Source organism: Zingiber officinale, chromosome 3A (genome assembly GCF_018446385.1).
Source record: "Zingiber officinale cultivar Zhangliang chromosome 3A, Zo_v1.1, whole genome shotgun sequence".
Taxonomy (NCBI): Eukaryota; Viridiplantae; Streptophyta; class Magnoliopsida; order Zingiberales; family Zingiberaceae; genus Zingiber; species Zingiber officinale.
Window position 1 is genome coordinate 152,967,639 of NC_055990.1, and position 21,143 is coordinate 152,988,781.

The 21,143-nt window shown below is 33.4% G+C and overlaps 1 protein-coding gene across 1 annotated transcript; it reads right to left on the reverse strand.

Annotated features, from left to right (window-relative positions):
• Positions 1-1,620: 1,620 nt before the first annotated feature.
• LOC122052868 (structural maintenance of chromosomes protein 2-1-like) lies at positions 1,621-21,042 on the reverse strand. Its single transcript, XM_042614602.1, has 21 exons — positions 20,617-21,042; positions 19,089-19,769; positions 18,737-18,880; positions 18,346-18,636; positions 18,059-18,244; positions 17,780-17,944; positions 17,637-17,696; positions 16,952-17,014; positions 9,318-9,409; positions 9,146-9,242; positions 8,308-8,424; positions 7,958-8,176; positions 5,076-5,216; positions 4,836-5,003; positions 4,574-4,758; positions 4,400-4,493; positions 4,219-4,307; positions 3,850-4,075; positions 2,468-2,542; positions 1,984-2,125; positions 1,621-1,857 (listed from the first exon to the last, which is right to left on the reverse strand). Exons 1-20 carry the CDS (start codon positions 20,932-20,934, stop codon positions 2,009-2,011), a joined length of 3,528 nt encoding a protein of 1,175 aa, XP_042470536.1. The 5' UTR covers positions 20,935-21,042; the 3' UTR covers positions 1,621-1,857; positions 1,984-2,008.
• Positions 21,043-21,143: the final 101 nt, after the last annotated feature.

Below are 21,143 nucleotides of genomic sequence, written 5' to 3' on the forward strand. Positions count from 1 at the left end.
TTCAGATGGAGAGGGAAATAAAACTAACAAGTGTCCTAAAGTGAATGGGGTGTAGTGGAATTTGCATGTCACAAACGTAGAGGCTTAGGGTTTGAGGTGGGGAGCCCACCACTCAAACAAATACCTCTACTTTCATCATTTACCACGCCATAACTAACTAGGAAAAAGAAACATTGTACAAATATTGTTGTCGTTAGGTGAAACTTGTTCAAAATGCTTCATAATTTGCAATTCAATCTAATTTTCTTGCACTTTTAGTTCGAGAAGCAACTCAAATTGACAAGTGTACTGGTTCTCACTATCTTTGACTATTAGTGTAGGAGGGCTCTTAATTATCAAATTGACTTATGTTTTCCTTCCACGGGTGTGATGCATTAATAAAGTACTTACATGGATTAGCAATTGGATTTTCTTGTCGGGTGAAATTCTTCAAGTGATGCAATTACAGAAGCAAAGGAGTCTTCAGAGATCGGAGAGAATAAATTTTGATTAGGACATGGTGGGAACAAAGACACAAGGTATGCTAGAATGCTAGATTAAAGAAGGAAAAGAGAACTCATGATATTTTCACAATATCTTAAATAATCAAAGGAGATATAATTCAACAAAGTGTATAAAAAACAGAATTTGGAATTTGAGGATCAGACCAGTTTTGAGCTGTGAAAAGAAAACCAAAGTGGATAATATATTTGGATAGGATTACAAAGCTCTACCAATTACATATCTAGATTTCAATTGGGATTTTATATTACGAATAACTTATGGCTAATGTTATTTGCCAACTAATCTGAATCCTGGCATTGCCTCTTTAACACTCTTTCTGAATCCTAGTTTTTGCCGTTGTTTTTTATTTTTATCTGAACGCCAAAACAAGGAATATATTGACTAATGCTGCATCAGCCATGAAGAATATTATAATTGATGACTTCTTTTTCTCGTGTTTTTCTATTTCAGATGAATAAATAAATATACATGCGTTCCTCATAACCTAATGGACTAACACTATGAAATCAATTTAAAGAGTGGAACTCCATTTGCCTTTTCGTTTTTCACCTTTTTCCACTCCATTCTCATGAATCAACAAGTAGCCCACTCGGAGTATAATCAATTGCACGCTTGACATGCACCAAGCCTCAAACTCCACCATCATGATTAAAATAATAATAATAATAATGAATTCTAAAGAATAAAAAAAAACAGCACTATAATCTCCAACCTAACACATTCCCTGCCCTTGCCACTTCATATTTATTCTTCTATCCATAGGCCAAATCCTATCCTTTATAAACTTCTATGGGCAGCTATCATTAAAATCTAAGAAAGTGTCTTTAGGATCTGTTAATTTTCAAATTGAATCAGACAAAAACAAAACAGGGTTACAAAATTGTATATGAAGCAAATCAGTTTCATGCTATTTTCCCTTCTTTCTCTCGCTCCAATTTCCACCTTGCTACTCGAGTAAACACAATCTTACAGGAAAAAGTATGACCTTGTACATATCTAAGTTGAAAGTGCTTGCAGATTTAAATTCAATGAACCAGGAACGTTTCTGTGAGGTAAATTATTCAGAATTTGCATCGTCTAATAGTGAATGCAAGGCTGTGAAATTAACCATCATAATTAACAAATTCAATCAGAGATAAATTATGATACATACAAAGGGAAAAAACACTGCAAACAACAAGTCTTGTTAACGAGTATTAGTACACCCAAAAGTCTTTGATATAAGGCCTGTTCTAACTAGATTTGCAAGAGATACAAATGAATACAGAGTTGCAAGTGATAGCAAGCTCAAGAAGCAAAGTAAAATTCAAATACCTTAGAATTTGCAATATCAGAGCTAGAAATGTAGTGTACCTGACGCATCAAAGATCAGAAACAGTATGTCATCGAATATGAACTCAATGAAGCCAGCAAAATAACAAGACAAGATTCAACCATTCCTTAATGGAATTTTTTTTCATATAGATTAGGATTATTTACCAGCCATGAAGACAGTATTAGAGAACTATCTTTGTTTCGAGGCAACTGTTCGAGTGACAGTAGAGACACCATCAACAAATTTAGTCCGGAACAAGACATTTGCATTATTAAACATGCCTTCTTTCAGTGAAACTACCATGAACTGCACAGCAAAATAGCTGAGTTCATAAGATGACATGAATAAATATATTTTCTTCTTGTATAAAACACCTTAATTACGGATAAAAATATAAAAAGTAAAAATTAAGTGCAAAATCATTTAATATGCGATACAACCTAACGTTAGTGAACTAGTACTACCCAAGTAAAGTCAGCATAGTTGTTTTTTTGCAAATAAACTGAATTTTAAACTCTAACAGCTTTCAGATAATAAAACAGTTTTCTAGGTGAAATTTTATTTTCTCAAAAAATTTGGTCTGAAATATTAAATCATGCTATATATAGGAAAGAAAAACATTAAACAGACAACTTAAGAAAGCAAAACCTGTGAATGTGGGAAGTGAGCTTTGATCATTCTTCCAATGTTTTGTGTATGACTAAGATCTAGAGCAGCATCCACCTGTGAATGAGAACACATGCCCAATTACAAACACGATTTAACCATCATAATCATGTATGATGAACAACAACAATAACCACCATCAGACCTTATCCCACTAGGTGGGGTAAGCATAATCATGTATGATGAAGAATATAGAAATTTCATGAATTTCAAATGATTTGAAACTGAGCAATTTCGTAATTCTAAACACTCAAGATAAAACACTCAGAGCAGGAACCAACTTAACCAAGTCCACATAAAATATCTAAATTCTCAGTATGAACGTTGTCAGACTGACTTCTAATTGTGAATTATTTTGTGGAGAGTTTTTAAATCATAAATCATATCAAATCATAAAAGCCAGATAGAATAATCAACTATGTTTAAATAGAAATCCACTTTATTTGAAATAATTTCCATATACTACAATATGTAAAATAATATAATGTTCTATTTAATTACATAATATTTTACAAATGGAAGAAGTTAATGTTAGATTCATAAAAGAATACATAAGTTTATATCTCACATGATTACCATGTGCAAATTCTTGTTATTTTATTCTATTATGAATTGAAATAAAATGAGCAAGTAGAGTATCATTCTCAAATGCTTTTGAGAGAGAAAAATCGTTGTCAACTCAAAACCTCAAGACAATTGAAGAAAGATCAAACGATGACCATACCATGTGAAAAGTGGAATAAAAGATTACTTTAATAAGACTGCCTTCTAAGTCACCATCAGTTTCATGCTTATTATAATTTTGGGTATCAATATGATAAATATGATGAGACTTTTAATTCTCAATTATTGTTAAGTCACAAAAGCAGGTTACAATGTTAAATGAGTCATCTTTGGTCACAAATAAAGTTGATGATTACACGAGAGCCAAATACCTAGTGGCAAAAATGAACATAAGGACTCTAATAAGGTGATCAAACCATTTGGCCAATTCAGCCAAGCACAGATGAAAGTATAGAGCTCATGAAGTTTCTATTATTAAGAGCTTCAATAGTTGACTTTCAGTGTTGCATTTACTAATATTGCTCTAAGCAGCTATGTGTTTCACTGTTTTTAGTACCACTAGCTGGCATATATAAGTAAGAAGTAACATGAAAATGAATATTCTGAAATCTGAAGTTCAAACTATCATGTGAAAATATTGACTTATTCCTAGTCTAAAAACCCTTCAGGCACAAACTGATTAGTGATTAGAAACGAGATATTATCAGCAAGCAGAAAATCACATGTGAGAAATGATCTATATATAATATAAGTCCATGGATATAATGACTGAGGTATGCACTTAAGGAAACTATTAGTACCTCATCAAGTATATAGATAGGTGCTGGTTTGAAAAGAAGCAATGCCAAAATCAGAGAAAGTGCAAGAAGAGAACGTTGTCCCCCACTTAATTCTGACAGAGACTGTTTCCAAACAGTACCAAATGCAACACGAACCTCCAACCCATCTAAGAAATTGCAACCTTCAGGAGGTTCAAGCTTAGCCATCGTTCCAGGTAAAAGCGTACTAAAAATTGACCCAAAATCCCTGTGCAAACGATTTGAAACTTTATTCAGGCACAACATGAAGGAAAAAGACGAGATTATAAATGTAGGACAATCTTAGAATGACAGCCAAATAGCAATCTCAAACGAAGGATGCCAAAGAGCAGATAAAGGTTGGTTACTCACTTGTTTACTTTGACCCAAGTTACTTTCAGAGTTTCCTTCTTTTTTTCATCTAACTCTTCAATCACTTTCTTGATTTTTGACTTGTCATTCTAACATGACAGGAAAAATTAGCCAGTAAACCTACCAATTTACATAAGGAAAGAATTACAGAGAAAGAGTTAGTTTCAAAATTGGTACCTACCTCTATAATATTTTTCTTTGAAATCAGATCATTGTACTCATCTTCTGCTTTCTCAAACATTGCCATCACCTTTTTGTTAACCCTCTTCTCAAGCCTATCAATGATAAAAGCAAATTAGCCAGAGATTAAAGATTTATTGGACACTATTTGAATGTATTGAGAGAGAATACTCACCCAGATTGTTCAGCCTGCAGTTTCTCCAGTTCCTCCCTCGATTTACTTGGGTCACGAGCTGAAAAATCATAGTCAGTTCCACTTTTCCCAAATAATTGTTTCTCAGCAGCAATCCACCCATGTTTCTCAAGTAGCTTGTCAACTTTCAAAGAACAATCTTTCTGTTCTAGCTCCATGCGCTTCACCTAGATTTGAGACAAGTACAAATAAAATCAAGCTTCCACACCAGCGTAGAAAGAAGCCCACAACTCCAATGAAGTACCTCATTTTCCATCTTCTTTCTCTCTACTGCAGAATCACTAAGTTTCTGTTGTAATTTTTGTTGATCTGCAGTCATCCTAGTTATATGTGTATCACATTCTCTCAAATTTGAGCGGCTTTCATTCAACTTAGACTCTGCTTGATCATAGTCCATCTTGATGGAGCATACCTACACGGACCACAGTAGATAACCACAAATAACAACATAGTGAACATGTGGTTCACGTCAATTACGAATTACCTTGCTTTTTCGTTCATCCAGATCTTTAGTAAGGGTGTTAATTTGAGTTTCTGAAGAAACAAATTGGCTCTCCAACATAACAAGCTCTTGTACAATTGTTTCTTTCTCCATGATAATCTTCTCCTTTTCACTTTCGTGAACCTAGCATATTACAGCAAAATTTATGTAAAACATAGTTAAGATAATAAGCCGGTATGCCCATAGGCTCCATTCCAAAACAAAATATTAAGCAACCACATCAGAACAAAATGAAATGCACAGAAACAAATAAATTAGGTTGGACTAAAAGAAAATTTTTCAGTCAATATAAGACACTTTTACCTTTCGCCATTTAAAAATTTATATTGCATGTCCCCACTCGTAAATAACTTGGACGGCTAATAGAAGAGTACATTACACATAATATGAGGCCATACTTCTCATAAATTAGTACAAATAACAATTGAAGTCTATTATCAATAGTAATTAATATTGATTTTCAGTTGTAAATTACATAAATTAATATCACACATTTTAATATTAATGATAATATATTTTGGAAAAAAACACCAACGACAATCCCAAGCTCGAATACAAAGGTCAAGGGCTGTAACAATGAATTTCAAAATTTTGTAAGACCTATGGCCTTGATTTTAACTAATATTGTATTTGTTGTAAAGCTAGAGAGTACCTTGACATACAAATGATGAAATAGGAGGCTTCCCAGAATTGACCCATCATATTAGCGCTCAGATATAATGCAAAATATCATATGTTTTTTGTATTATAAGCAATATTGATAAAGAAGCTAGTTCATTATTACTAGCATTAAGTCTGCAACTCGAAATACAAGAATACTTTTAAATAAAGGATAAGAATTGGTAGATAAGATGATTAAAAGAAAACAAAAAGGATATATTTACACAAAAAATTGATGAGAAGAAAGGCTAAAGAAATAGTAAATACAAATTATAAAAAATAGTATACTAGAAAACAATTATACAATAGAGTAGGTGTATGGTTAATAATGATTAAAAGGATAAGATTTCAAAGTTAGAGGTATTGGATTAAATATCATGGTAAATTGATTTTAAGAATTGAAATAGTAATGTTAGAGGTGCTTATGCTTGGAAGTGATTTAGATGGACTAGAAAGATCGGACGATTTTAAATTCTGCTACATCTTCCATTATAAAATTGTACTGCTTACTTCAAGAAGAAAGATAAGCACACATTCTCTTACAAGAGAGACAATAGTACTAGTCAAATAAATTTACCAAGAAGTTAAATCAAATAATGAGTAAGAATTATAAGATAACACCTAAGGAATGCTAACTAATCAACATCAACAACTTTTACAAATTGTAAGAAAAGAATTGCCTAATTTTTAGAACTAGATGGTTAAACTTTAAGGACAATAATGCAAGAGTTTTCATGAGAATATAAACAAAGAAGTTCTAAATGAAGAGTTTGATAATATATATGTCACGTGGACTTTAATAGCAAATAGAATTACAAATATGGCAGGATTAAATGTTGAAATGTAATCTATAAAGTAATTGGCGGTGGTGTAGAGTATGAAAAGTTATTAGTTTAAAGGTAAGTTTCTATATGGAAAAATTATAGACAGAGGAAGAATTTGACCACGTGCAGAGTAGGTAAAATTGAGGATAAAAATATATAAGCATACCAGAGAATGAACTGTATGAAAAGTTAACTATTATTTTAAACAAGATAAGTTTCAACATGTGAAACTTATAGAAAGAGGGAGAATTTGATCAAGAACGAAGTAGGCAAAATTGAGGATAAAAATATATAACCATAGAAAAGTTTGAAAAATGTGATAATATGACAATCTAGAAAGTAAAAATAGGGAGAAAGCCAGACAAGGACTTATCTTATTGTTAAAGATAGGCAAAGTAAATGTAGAGATTTATGCCGTATTAGCTGTATATAATATAAGTTCATCCTGATGGTGTACAAAAATATGATTGATGAACACTTTATAGAAAATATGACTATAAAGACTTTAAAGAATCACCAGAAGAATCATATTTAAGATAAATCTCGTGTATGATTTTAGTAATTGATATAATGTTAATTGATAAGCGTATATAGATTCAGCTCAAAGCTCTAATTATGGAGAAAACTCTAAAAAAATAATGTTTTAAGTTATGCTCTACTTAAAAATTGAACATATGAAATGTAATTTATTTAATAATAAAAAATAATAGAATAAATAATATGGTTAAAGATGTCATTAATCATTATCTCAAAGCACTACATTATTACTATATCAAATGCTTACTTCATCCATTTACCAAATTCATCACTGATTTTAACAACTTTCTCATTACAGCTTCTTCACCACAGTTTTTCTAGACGTGCAAAAGTTATGTAAAACCAAACATTAACTAGTTACTTGCAATAAATGGCGCCCATTGTGTGCTATCTAAAATTATATGATATATTTTATTCACAAGGAAACCATGCTTAGTGTTTGACCTAACTATGAACATGAATAAATATTGCAATGCCCTACATGGAGCAAAAATCTAGAGATAATCATGACAATATTGCTCCCGCAAGCATTATTTGAGTTCAAAAACTTAGAGAAATATCAATATAAATTTCAAATTCACTCCATAAATACTCATGAAGTCAGATTATTCAAATTATCATTGGTTAATTTCATTATAACTTAAGCATGATAAAAGTGATGATATGATGACAAAAAATATAAGAATCACAATGGCCTGCCTCAAACACCATTTGAGTAGCATTACAAAAACACAAACAAATGAGTACTTGTAAAGACTAGCAAAATGTATAAAGAAGGATAGTGTAACAAAATGTATAACTAAGTGAGAAACTGCTGGTATTAAGAACAGAGAAAGAAGCCACCTTGAGTTGTTTTTGAGCTGACTGCATATCAGATTTCAGTGACTTAATCTTCTTATCCAAATTCTTCAGTCTGGTCTCTCGCTGGTTTCCATTTTCTTTTATTGATTTTTCGAGTGTTGAAACAGCCAAAACAGAATTCTTATATTGAAGCTGCTTTTCTTTTATTGTTATTTTTGCCTCTTGCAGTTCTTGTTCTATCTTTTTCACAAGCTCACCTAACTAAATATGAAAGCCAAACAAATTTAGCAGCACTTAAAAAGTATATAAGATCATTTTTCTATAGATAACCTGATCAAAAGAAAATCAACATTCAGGAGAACAAAAAGCAATCACTCAAAAAGAGAAGCAACCTTATGGTGCTCATTCTGCTGAGCTCTGCTCTCAAAAAGTGAAAGATCATAGGATTTCAATTCAAGTTGAGACTTCAGTTGCATAAACTCCTTTTGTAAAGGCATAAGAGCAGCAATCTGGAACCTCAATAAAAGGATTAGAAGTTAGAAAACAATGGGCTGAGGGCATGTTGACCTTTTATAGTCAACTGGATCTGCACCTAATCAAAGTATGTAGCAATTTTAATTGCTATGACTAGGATTCATTTAGATGCACGGAATTTATGCATATGCAATTAAGAACAGAAAGTAAAAGCACGACTGCCATGCAAACTATAGGAAAAGTTAAGAATAGAAAGTAAAACCTTCTTTTTAGTTTATATATTTTATATTGAACAAATATAAAAAAACTTTTATCAAGCATTATGTTTGTTCATGTGTGGTTTAATAGAGACAAATAGTATCATTAATATATAAGTTATATTGCTTAATTATTTGAATAGAAATTAAAGAAACGAGAAAATTACTAAACCATTTTGTATACAAGTTTATTCACGTGTTTAACAAGTTTTGTTAGTTAACAAGTTAAGCTAATAGGTATTAAAACCTTTTTTTAGTTTATATATTCTTATGGTGAACAAACATAAATAGCTTTTATCGAGCTAAGTATCAAATTTGTTCACAAAATATCCTATTCATTTCCTAGTTATAATCAAGCAATAGTGTCAAATGAATCAATAGCTTTGATTATCTTTCCAACCAAGAATACATGATATTAATCTAACAACTAAGAAATATATAATTGAGAAATATAAATTTTAAAAATTCAGGTACAAACTAAACCAGAAAAATATCCAACCTTTTTTTCAATTTCCTCCAACCTTCTCTTGTGAATGTTGAGTTGTGATTCAGCTTCAGCTAATGTATTAAGTTGTTTCAACAATTCACCTCCACCTCTAAAGGCATAACAACGTAACTACAAAATTAGTATGGTGCAAAGCAGCTAGGCTGTCATAAACAAGATAACACACCTGCGACTTCCACCAGTTAAAAGACCACTTGGCTGAAAAATGTCACCTTCTAAAGTCACACTAGGAGTATTAATTTCCCGATTAAAGGCAACCTATAGAAATTATACAAAGCATAAAAATCCTATAATTTTGCAAACAACACTTACTTTCAGAGAATGACTCATAGAATTTAAGTATCCTATACTACACAATAAATTCCCCACCTAGTGGGATAAGGTTTGGTTGCTATTGTTGTATACTACACAATAAATTGGAAGCATGTATGGAAGGGTTTGTACAGAAAGCACTGAGGGTTAAGGCTCGGCTGCAGTTCAAGAGAAGCCACTACTAAAATCAAGTTGTAAACTTATTGTAATTTAAAAAAAATGACAGACAATTGATATGAAAAACAATTATCAAAAGCACAGTTGGAAGTCCACATTGCGTGTATCGCATGTGTGAGCATATTTAATTCTGAAATATTCAAGCTGTGCAATATAAAATGAAAAGAACTGAAAAAATGATGCATGTTTTCTCATATCTAACAAGATGATCAGGAATAATGCACTTCAAATAAATTGGGTTTTGTTTCAAATAAATGAAGCAATTAAAAGAGTATAGCCACACGAGTCTTCTTATGGTATATGCAGCAAATGGTCATTCATATGCAACATTGTCCTATTAGAGAACACCAAAACTCCTGACTGCCAAGTCTAAATGGTGCAGGAATTTTTGCTGATTAGTAGAGAAATACAAACTCCCACAAAATTGATGGATTTTATCACAAATGCATTTCAAAGCATAAAGGCACTTGTGTGAAGAAGCAAGAACAGAAGATGATTATGAGGATGTTGATGATGCCACAGATGACTTTTAAATTTATAATTGATTGTTGCTGAATATTTTATGCTATTTGACAATTTTGAAGTTGATGCTTGCTAGTTGATGGATAGTGATCTGTGAACAACTTATGCGGTTATGCTAGCTGTTTGAAATGTTAACATATTCAGTGTAAGGAAATTTATAAAATTTTAGAATCTTACAGTCCTATGTTCCAATCTTAAGATCCAAAGTTCATAGACCGATGTCCTATATTCCGCAAGAGTGAATCTGACTACTGGCATCCAAGTTAAAAGATCAACATCATACGCAAATAGCATTGAGTTACCTCAACATGCGCACCCAACATTGACAAATAGAAATTAATTAAGGCACTTGTGTTTGCTTGGAAGAATGGAGTGGAAAATAAGTATAAGCCCAAAATTGACAAATAGAAAGCATCATCCTAGATCAGTAAAATGGGCTTATGAACTCCATTCAAAAAGCTTAACATGAAACAACCCCAAGGTTGAAGGGTGAAGTAGAAACTCCAATCCAGAGAATGGAGAGTGAAGTAAAAGCTCTAACCCCAAAGTTGGAGGAAATTGAAAATATCCTAACCAGGGTTGATCATACTTAAAAAATTTCACTTCACTTATGTCACACCCATTCAACGTTTTAGAAGAAAACCTTTAAGATAACTAAGAGTTTGTTTTATGGAAATGTTTCATAATCTTTTCTAAAAATCCAAGTGAAAAGAGAAACAATTAATAGATAACGACTGTTTCATTTCATTTAGGATTGAAACAAAATGTTGGAATGAAACAAAAAACATAATAGATCATCTTCAAGTGACTCGGACAATTAACAATCATCATACAAATTTCAATTTCAAGTATTGATGACATCAACATGGTAAACGAGAGAAAGTGAAAGATTATAAGAATAGGGCTATTAGGATTAGACAAAACACAACCCAACTTAAACCAAAACATGATTAACAAAGATAAATACAGAAAGTTGAAACTAATAGGACATGACCTAACATGTTTAGTGAATTTTCAAAAAATTAATAACTTTTTTGTGCCATATAACTTAATTATTTAAAGAAATTAATTAACTTTAGACCATATAAAATCATCTTTAAAAATATTAAATAGTTTTATATTATTTTATAACTATATATTGATACAAAAAAAAAGTTTACACAACATGATACAAATTGACAACCTTAGATGATAATACATGGAAAAAGAGGAAGGTGATTTGACATGATGATACTCACCCTCATACATTGAATCCTAGTCACAATACAACAAGATTTGTCGACTCAATCCTCACTTTTCACTCTAGGTCTCCACTTAATGAGATTTGGTATTGTTTGTTGTCGTCCACTATGAGATGGCCGTCCTCCCCACCCTACCTATTTTTATCATGTAACAAAATATATCATCTTTGCATTCTTCATAATAAGTCGGGTTTGGTTCCCTCGGATAGGTCTAGTGGCTAACGCATGAGGTGTTGTCACCATGAGGTATGGGGTTCGAATCTTGGCAAAGCCAAGGTAAATGACTCCCTTATGCGCTAGTCACTATTCCAAAGGCTAGTAGCAGCCCGTGATTTACCTCCTCCGTGTTGGCCCTGGAACGGGTTGGCGGGGACGCTGAGGGCGAGCGTATTCGCCTTTTTTGTCACCATAATAAGTTGGGTTTACCTTCCAAAGGATCAAATTCAGTGTTCGAAATCTCGGGTTAGGCGGCCGCCTAGGCGCCGCCTAGGCGCTGCGCGGCATGCTGCCGCGCCGGAAACCTCCAACGCGGGTGCCCTAGGCGGCTGGGCCGCCTAGGCGGCTCTCGGCGGCCCTAGGCAGTCCGCGGCGGGCCTCGGCGGAACTCATCGGGCCTCGGCGGGCCTCGACCGAGTTATTTAGGTTTTAAATGTTTAATATTTTGTTCCAAATTTGCTGTTTACATCTTCGCCGTGCGCCGCTTCGTCTTCCAAATTTGCTGTTTCGTCCTCATCGTCGCTGTTTCGCGGTGCGCCGCTTCCAAGGCTTCGTCGCTCCGGGCTCCGGTAAGTTTTTTCGTTAAGTTGTTAACTGTCGTCGCGCAGTCTCCGGCGACGCCGGACGCGTCCGCAACCGCCGGAAGCGTCGTAGGACGCATCCGGCAGCATCTCGTGAAGCTTCCAGCGGCACTGGAAGCTTTCCGCGACGCTTCCGGCGCCGCTGGAAGCAATGTCGTGCGAGTCGCGAGAGGGGGACGGCGTTTTTTGTTTTTGTTTTTTCTTTTTTTTAGATTTATTAAATTAAAACAATTCCTAACGGGGATAATTTCAAATTCAATAATAGGTTGGTTCGTAAAACCTAATAAAAATATCATCCCAATTAAATATATTTTAAATTTATTTTTTTTATAATAAATTGTATTAATTTTTATAAAAGAATTTTGAATATATAAAATTATATATATAATTAAGATTCCATTATTAATTTTATAACTTATATAATCAGATTTAAATATATAAATAATATACTTAATTTTTTTAAATAAATAATATTAAATATTAATTTATATATTAACAGATTTAAAAATTATAATAAATATTATCATTTATCAGATTTAAAAAATAAAAAATATAAAAAATATTTTAAATTTAATAAATATAATACATATTATTAATTTATGTTTTATATAAATCATATTTATAAATTTTATATATTATTAATTTATATTAATCGGATTTATAAATATTAAAATTATATTAAAATTTTAAAAATTCTAATAAATATTATTAATTTAATAATTTATATAAATTATAAATCAGTTTTAAAAATATGGAAAATACATTAAAATTTTAAAAATTCTAATAAATATTATTAATTTATATAAATCAGTTTTAAAAATATGAAAAATACATTAAAATTTTAAAAATTCTAATAAATATTATTAATTTATATAAATCAGTTTAAAAATTCTAATTAATTTATTTAAAAATATGAAAAATAAATTAAAATTTAAAAGATTCCAATAAATATTATTAATTTATAAAAGTATAAAACAGATTTAAAAATATAAAAAATATATTTAAAATTTAATTTATTTAAACAAATATCGAATAAATTTTATTAATTAGATTAAGATATATAAAAAAATATTCTCAGACTTGTTAATGACTTAATGTTATTGAAATATTTTGTATTGTATGTCTGTATGGTATAATTAAATTTTATTATCATGTTAATATGTTATGTGATTATGTCTTGTTATATATTATTTTTTCAGATTATCTGTTAGACTGTTATCAATGGCAAGCAATCCATCTTCGACAGCATCTGTCACTCAACCCGAATCCGGGATTCTTAGAAGAAAGTTAAATGACATCGGATGGGAGTTTGGGATATTGATTGATCCTAAGAACCTCGACAAAATTAAATGTAAGTTATGTGGAAAAGCAATGTCAGGAGGAGTGTATAGGATAAAGGAGCACATTGGAAATATACCTGGAAATGTATCTGGTTGTCGAAAAGCATCTCAAGAAGACAAAAATAAGTGCAAACAGACTATTTTAGAAGGGAGGAACAGAAAGAAGAACAAAATAATGGAAGAACAAAGTTGTAGAGCAGAGGTGGCTATTTCCGTAGATGAAAAAGAAGGTCTTGAAATTGAAGGGATGGATGGAGTTAAAAAACCTCTTCCACTTGGCCCCATGGATAGATATGCATCAGCAATTGCTCCAGAAAATGCAAGCTCCAGTAGAAGTAAAGTACTTCGGCAAAAAAATATAAATGAGGCTCTTTTCAAAGAGAGAACTCAACAAGTTCAACAATATGTTGGGAGATGGGTTTATGAAAATGGAATCTCATTCAATGCTGTTGATAATGATAGCTTCAAGCAACTAATGGAGACAGTGGGTCAATTTGGACCAGGATTCAAGCCTCCAACTCAATATCAACTTAGGGAGCCACTATTGAAAGCCGAAGTTGAAAGAACAAAACAATTGCTGAAGAAACATGAAGAAGAATGGGCAAAGAATGGATGCTCGATCATGACAGATGCATAGAGTGATAGAAAAAGAAGAAGCATCTTAAATTTGTGTGTTAATTGCAAGGAGGGTACTACATTTTTAGAGTCTAAGGAGTCTTCAGAGGAGGCACATACAGCTGAACTTATTTTTGAGTATGTTGACAAGTGTGTTGAACAAGTAGGAGCTCAGAATATTGTTCAGATTGTTACAGACAATGCCACCAACAATATGGCTGCAGCTAAATTGATGAGAGAAAAACGACCCGGGATCTTTTGGAGTTCATGTGCAACTCACACTATTAATCTCATGCTTGAAAGTATTGGCAAACTTCCACGATATAAAAAGGTGATTGAGCAGTCCAAGGCTTTTACCATTTTCATCTATGCTCACCATAAGACTTTATCATTGATGAGAAGTTTCACGAAGAAGAGAGACATAGTTCGACCAGGAGTTACCAGGTTTGCATCAAATTTCCTCACATTGCAAAGTTTGATTGAAAAAAGCTAGTTTAAGGGCCATGTTTACAAGTGATATGTGGGAGAAATGTAAATGGTCAAAAACAAACAAAGGAAAAATGGCTTACTCTACAGTGATGAGCATGAGTTTTTGGAATGGTGTAACACTTTGTTTGAAAATATTTGCTCCTTTGGTAAGAGTTCTTCGATTGGTAGATGGAGATAGAAAGCCATCGATGGGGTTTCTATATGGGGAGCTTCTTCAAGCTAAAGAAGATATCAAGGTAGCTCGAATAACGTGGAATCAAATTATCACCTATCATGGTCATTATTGAGTCAAAAATGAAGGATAGACTTGATACATCATTGCATACCACTGCATTTTTGTTGAATCCTTATTTTTACTACAAAGATAGTTCGATTGCTCTTTATGAGGAGGTCGCGATGGGGATTTTTGAATGCATGGAAACTTTGCATGCCAATGAGTTAGATTTACAAGATACAATTATTAACAAGGAATTTCCAAAATATAGAAATAAGACTGGGTTATTTGGAAAAACATTGGCAGCAAAAGCATGTGAAAAAAATGATGATACATTTGATCCATGTGCATGGTGGAGTACATACGGTGCTCACACACCTAACTTGCTAAGGGTGGCATTGAGGATACTTTCATTAACTACAAGTTCATCTGGGTGTGAAAGAAATTGGAGTACATTTGAAGGAGTAAGTTTTAAACTTTCAGTCTACTCTTTAATTAAATTAGTTATAATTTTTAATGTCTATACTGTATATTCAGGTACTAACTATAGTATTTACTTTCTCTATTTTTTTAGATTCACATAAAGAAAAGAAATAGGTTGGATGCCAACAGGTTGAACAATCTAGTATTTGTCCAATTTAATGCTAGATTGTTGAACAAACAAAAAAGAGAAAAAGAAAGAAATGTTGATGTCCTTCTTGCAAAAGATGCTTCAAATGCACAAGGTTGGATTGTGGATGGTGGGGAAGATGATGAAGTTGAACTAGGTTCCGGGCTCACTTGGCAAATGGTTGATGAAGCAAGTGGAGCAGATGAAAATCTACAACCTCGAAGAAGCTCCAGAGTGAGAGAACTCCATGAAGATGATTTTGAATCCGAAGAAGAAGACGAGGATCACAATAATGATATTGAGTTTGTGTCCGATGAAGAACAAGTTATTGAAAATTATGGAGAAGAAGAAGCAGAATAAATATGAGTAGAGATATTATTAGTTTTCCCAATTTTGAACTCATTTTGTTAAGACATGATTTATGTTATTTAACAATTATATTTTGCTTAGTGGTTACTAGTTCACAATGCATTGTAATCTTGAATTGAACTATTGCTACTATTTTCCAATGTTCTACTGTTTAGTATATGATTATGATAACTTACTGCATGTTCATTTTTTGGTATCGGAAAGTATGTATTTATTTCAGCATACATAGTTAGATCTTCATTGCTATGAAATTGTTTAAGACAATATTTAGATTTACATATAACGTTGTCCACAGTCCACATGAAACAAGGGATACCGAGGAATCCGCCTAGCGGCGCCTAGTCCCCGCCTAGGCGGCCTAGGCGCTAGGCATTGGTCTGCCGCCCGACTAGCGCCTAGCGAATTTTAGAACCTTGATCAAATTTAATTTAAAAGGTCCATATTTAATTCTTATAGGTTTGATTTGGATTTTTACAAACTTTCTTTTTCAAAATTATAAAAATGTGTGTCCAATCCTATTAAATTGGAATTCAATCATCATGATTCTTTTAAATATGGGTTCATATATATTGATATGTATTGTTTTACATCTAACATAGGATGTGCAATGAACTTCCAACTTTTGGTGGGGAAGTACTATCTCCATGAACATTTAACTACAGCGATGAGATGGATCATTCAATTCAACACAATATACGATAAGGTAATTCTGTTCTGGCAAGCATATTTTCCTTTTTGCACAAAGAAGTGCCAGTGGACCTAATCTTGATTTTGCTACATGACATAGAATGACACCTTAACAGCAAAAGAAAGGAAACCCATTACAGGTGTAGAATAAGATAAATGAATCAGCCAATAAGTTAGCATATCCTTATTATCAATCCAATATATACATATATATAGAGAGAGAGAGAGAGGTGATCTACTGTGGGCGCCCAGCAGATCATATATATATATATATATATATATATATATATATATATCATTCTTCAAAATGTTGAAACTTTAAGACTTGCTTAATTATTGAGAGGTAAAAAAGAGAATTTCCACAAACAACAAAAACTTGTAGATTGAATGGCATAATAATAATATAATAACAATGACACCCAAATACCTCCTTGGCAGCATCTGTACTCTGGCAAACAAATGTGGATCCGAACACATAAGCAATAGCATTCTGCAATCACAAAAGGCATGTTAGCGGTGAGCGGTATTATACCCACCTTAGGTGCTAAGTCAATATCACTTTAGTTGCAAAAAACATCTCAGAGCATAGGAATATAAAAACATGTAATACATTGTGACAACCTGGGATCAACATCAAAAACCTATTTTTGCAATTATTCCTGACAATGACTAGATTAAATAAAGCAATATAAAAATGACCATTGCAATCACCATGGTCATTTCTTTATATAGTGCACAACCATTCGCTTCAAATGATAACAACTATCAATATTTTAGTTTGTTTTGAACCATTATCAATCATGATACAAAGAGATATCACAAAAGAAAATTAGTAGTAGTAACTAATGGAGATGCAACTAAAAAGTATTTACAAAATGCATATGGTTCTAGCCAAGCAAAACTATTTTTGAATTGAACATATCACCTTGACTCCTCCCAAAACAAACCATCTAAACATACCCCATCTTGTGTTGTTTTACCTTTAACAAAAGAACATTTGACCATATTCATCAAAATTTCACGTATTAGACGCTATAAAAAACAAAATATGCAAGAAAATAAATTCTAACATAATTAAAACTACAAAACAACATTCATGCATAGTGGCTTACCTTTACATCATCATCATACCCAACCAAGAGAAGAGCTAATTGAGCATTTCCTTCACCTACCTACAAGTTACCATAACTTCAAAGAATTGAGTAGTTAAAAATCATGTGATAAAACAAAATATAACAAATACAATGAAACTAACTAGTCTAGCAGCTGCTTGTTGAACTCTTTGTGGAACAATGTGAGTTTGAATTTTATTCAAGGGAATAATTGTCACCCTTCTCCGCAACTCTCCAAATTGGAGCAACTGCTTTCCAGTATTTTCAGAGTCTACAACAACATTAAATAGCTTGCCTCCACCCGCAACCTGCAATAAACCATTCCAAACCAAATAATAAAAATCAGAAGAAAAAAATATTTAACAAAGAAACAACTGTCAAATAAAGAATCAAAGCCACCAAAAATATGAAGAAAGAAAAACCTCTAGGGCAGTCATTGCAGAAGCATCTTTCACTTTAATGAGTTCTGCAACAACTCCTTTAACTTTTGATCGATCAAAATTCCTGACAGGATCACGGTAGGTGAACTGAATGTTTGCAAGTTGTCCTGAAAGAATCCTGATTTCATCCTTAAGCTTTTGAATTGCCTCTAACTGAGCAGATTGATCCTAATGACAAGAAATACAAAAATAATAGTTAAAGAAGATATATAATTTTTGTCAAAGTACAAGGGGCAATTTAATCTGAGGAATGTCATATCTATGTAGACCTTCTGTAGGGCTTCCATCTGGCCTTCTTCAAATGAAATTGATCCTATGGCTGATCTAATTGCCTCCAAATCCTTTTTCCGATTATTTAACTCATTTTCCACAGTGGCAGCTTCACCACATTTTGCCAATAGCTGCCCCTTCTTTTCTTTTAGTTCATTTTCAGAATGGAGAATTTTAGTCTTCAACTGTTTCAATTCTGATTCAACATCACCAACAGCAGCTTTGGCATCCCTTAGTTGATCTTCAAGACACTTCTCATCATCTCCACTGCTCTTGCCAGCAAGAACACCCTGAAGATAACTACATCACTTAGGTCGGAAAACATCCATGTTGGACAATCCTTTTATAGATTCATAAGTTCAATAAAATAAAATTAACTGAAAAGAGTACCTCACATTCTCTCTCTGACTCTTCCAATTCATTATGAAGATTTTCCACTTTCTTTTTTAGATCAGCTGCATCATCCTCAGATTTTCTCACAGCAGAATCCTTCTCAGCTATTGATCTTTTTATTTCTTCAATGTTTAAACTGATCTGTCAATGAAAGTCATAGCAGAAGATTAAATGATGCAACAACAACACTGTAACATTCACAAATTATTAAAAGCAAAAGAACCGCAAGAGAAATATTTATTATTTATCATGATTTAACAGCTAACTGTTGACTCCTAATTATAACATAACAAAAAGAATGTTATATTGAATATTAATCATGAGTTGGAATATTGAATAAAAACAGCACCTTTTCTGCAGCCATATTCTCAGTTCTCAAAGATTCTTCTAGATTAGTCATTGCCGAAGTTTCTTTCACAAGATCTCGAGAAAGAGTATCCACCTTCTTAGATAAATCTTTCATTTCACCACCTACTTTTGCTTCTTTATCAGCAATCAAGGAGGATATTGTGTTCTCCATTTCCTGAATCTCAAGTTTCAATCTATTAGTAACTTCATCCAGCTCAACTATCCCCCTCTTAACCCGATCCATCTCATGGGAAGCACTATTTTGTATTTTTTCTGCTTGAACAAACTCATAAGCAATGCAGAACCTCTTGAGAACGTCCAATTCGGCATTGCCATTGACCCACTGCATATACTGCATCCTCTCTTTTCTGAGCTTTTCAAGTGCAGGAAGAATCTCTTGGTCAAGAAGCTTATCTATCTCATCTACTTTGCTTTGCTTCTTCTCAAGTGTCTTTAAGGCTGACTCTTTTTTCATTTCATACATTCGTGTACCAGCAGCTTCTTCTAACATTGATAAAATCTCAGGGGGCTTCATATTCAGGACTTTTGTGATTCTACCTTGCATTATCAAAAAATGTGGGTTGTTAACATTAAGCTGTACAGAATGAAAAAGTGTCTGAACACGAGAAGGCTGGGCAAGATGTCCATTGATGAGGTACTTATTCCTGCCTCCAACCACAATCTGTTACAAAAATACATTTACTCATGAGATAAAGGTTACATGAAAGCGATAAGTACTAGATTGCAATCAACCAATGTACATCATTATTGACCACGCTTGTGATCATTCATTCAGGGAATCAGATAACTAGAAGATAAAGTTCATATAAAAAGCTTTCCACGGTTTGGGAAAAAAACTCAAAGTGGATGAATGAAATTTGATATAGAAGTCAATGAATATCACCAAAACGATACTAGTGATAGTGGGGTTGAGCGGAGATTGGGACTCCCATACACTCCCCACAAATATACACCTGAACACCTGCCAACATCGCCACCTATATGCAGCTTGCCTCACCCCACCACCATTACAAATAGTCAAATCAATTTATTTAATAAATTAAAAATGGATTAAACAATTAGAATTATATAGAAACTCTAAATGTTAGGAGGGTCAGGGTTGGGTAGAATTCTGCAAGACAATTACAGAACTTAAAGTAGATAAAAAAAAATTGGAAATCTAATAGTTTCTTGTAGAATATCATAAACTTCCTTCTAACTAATCATCTAATAGTCACAACCACTGCTCCCTTGTTGGCGTCCTGATGGGATAGGCAGGTTCATCCTGCTCCCCCTGCGTCCGACATAAAGGAAGGCAGTAGTTTCCTACAGCTGATGAAGAGAAGAATTTAGGCCATAAATGGCACTAGCCACCATTAGGATTTTGCTTTCTTACCTACACATCCACTGTGTCAACACTGGATTTTACAGAATATTAAGGGGCACGATGGCTGCTTTAAGCGCCCATATTTTACAGTTTGTAGGATTGCATAAACCAAGCTCAAATTGCACGAAAGGACTCAACGAACCTGCCGAGTGACAGTGATCTCCGAGGAGTCCTCATAGCCTAGCGGGCTTCGAGACCTATCGGAATTATCAAAAACAATGGAAACGGTGGCCTTCGTGATGCCTGCCTGGCCCTGCTTGTAGACGAGTTCCTGGAGGTTGCTGGCCCGTACCTGCTGGAGATTGGTGATGCCGAGGACGAAACAGATGGAATCAAGGATATTGGACTTCCCGGAACCGTTGAGACCTGTGATGGCATTGAAAAAAGGGTCGAAGCCGGAGACCACCGTACGTGTGGCGTAAGACTTAAACCCCTCGAGGCATATCTCCTTGATGTGCATCGTCGAGGTCGGTGGATCAGTAGAGATCCGGTAGAGAACGCCGGAGATCGAAAACCTACCAGGCGATTCGATGGACGAGATTCAGAGATTGAAACCCTAACATGGAAATGGCGGGAATGCGAAGGCGGGAAACAACTTTGAGATGGCGTTCCATTTCCAATTCCTTGTCGGACCACCAACCGGTGAAGTTACCGTACCTACTAGTATAA

Coding starts and splice junctions, on each gene's coding strand:
- LOC122052868 (XM_042614602.1), bottom strand. CDS start 20,934: ATGCACATCAAGGAGATATGCCTCGAGGGGTTTAAGTCTTACGCCACA. Junction 8,177..8,307: donor AGCAGAATGAGCACCATAAG/GTTGCTTCTCTT, acceptor TTTCATATTTAG/TTAGGTGAGCTTGTGAAAAA. Junction 4,076..4,218: donor ACTTGGGTCAAAGTAAACAA/GTGAGTAACCAA, acceptor TCGTTTGCACAG/GGATTTTGGGTCAATTTTTA.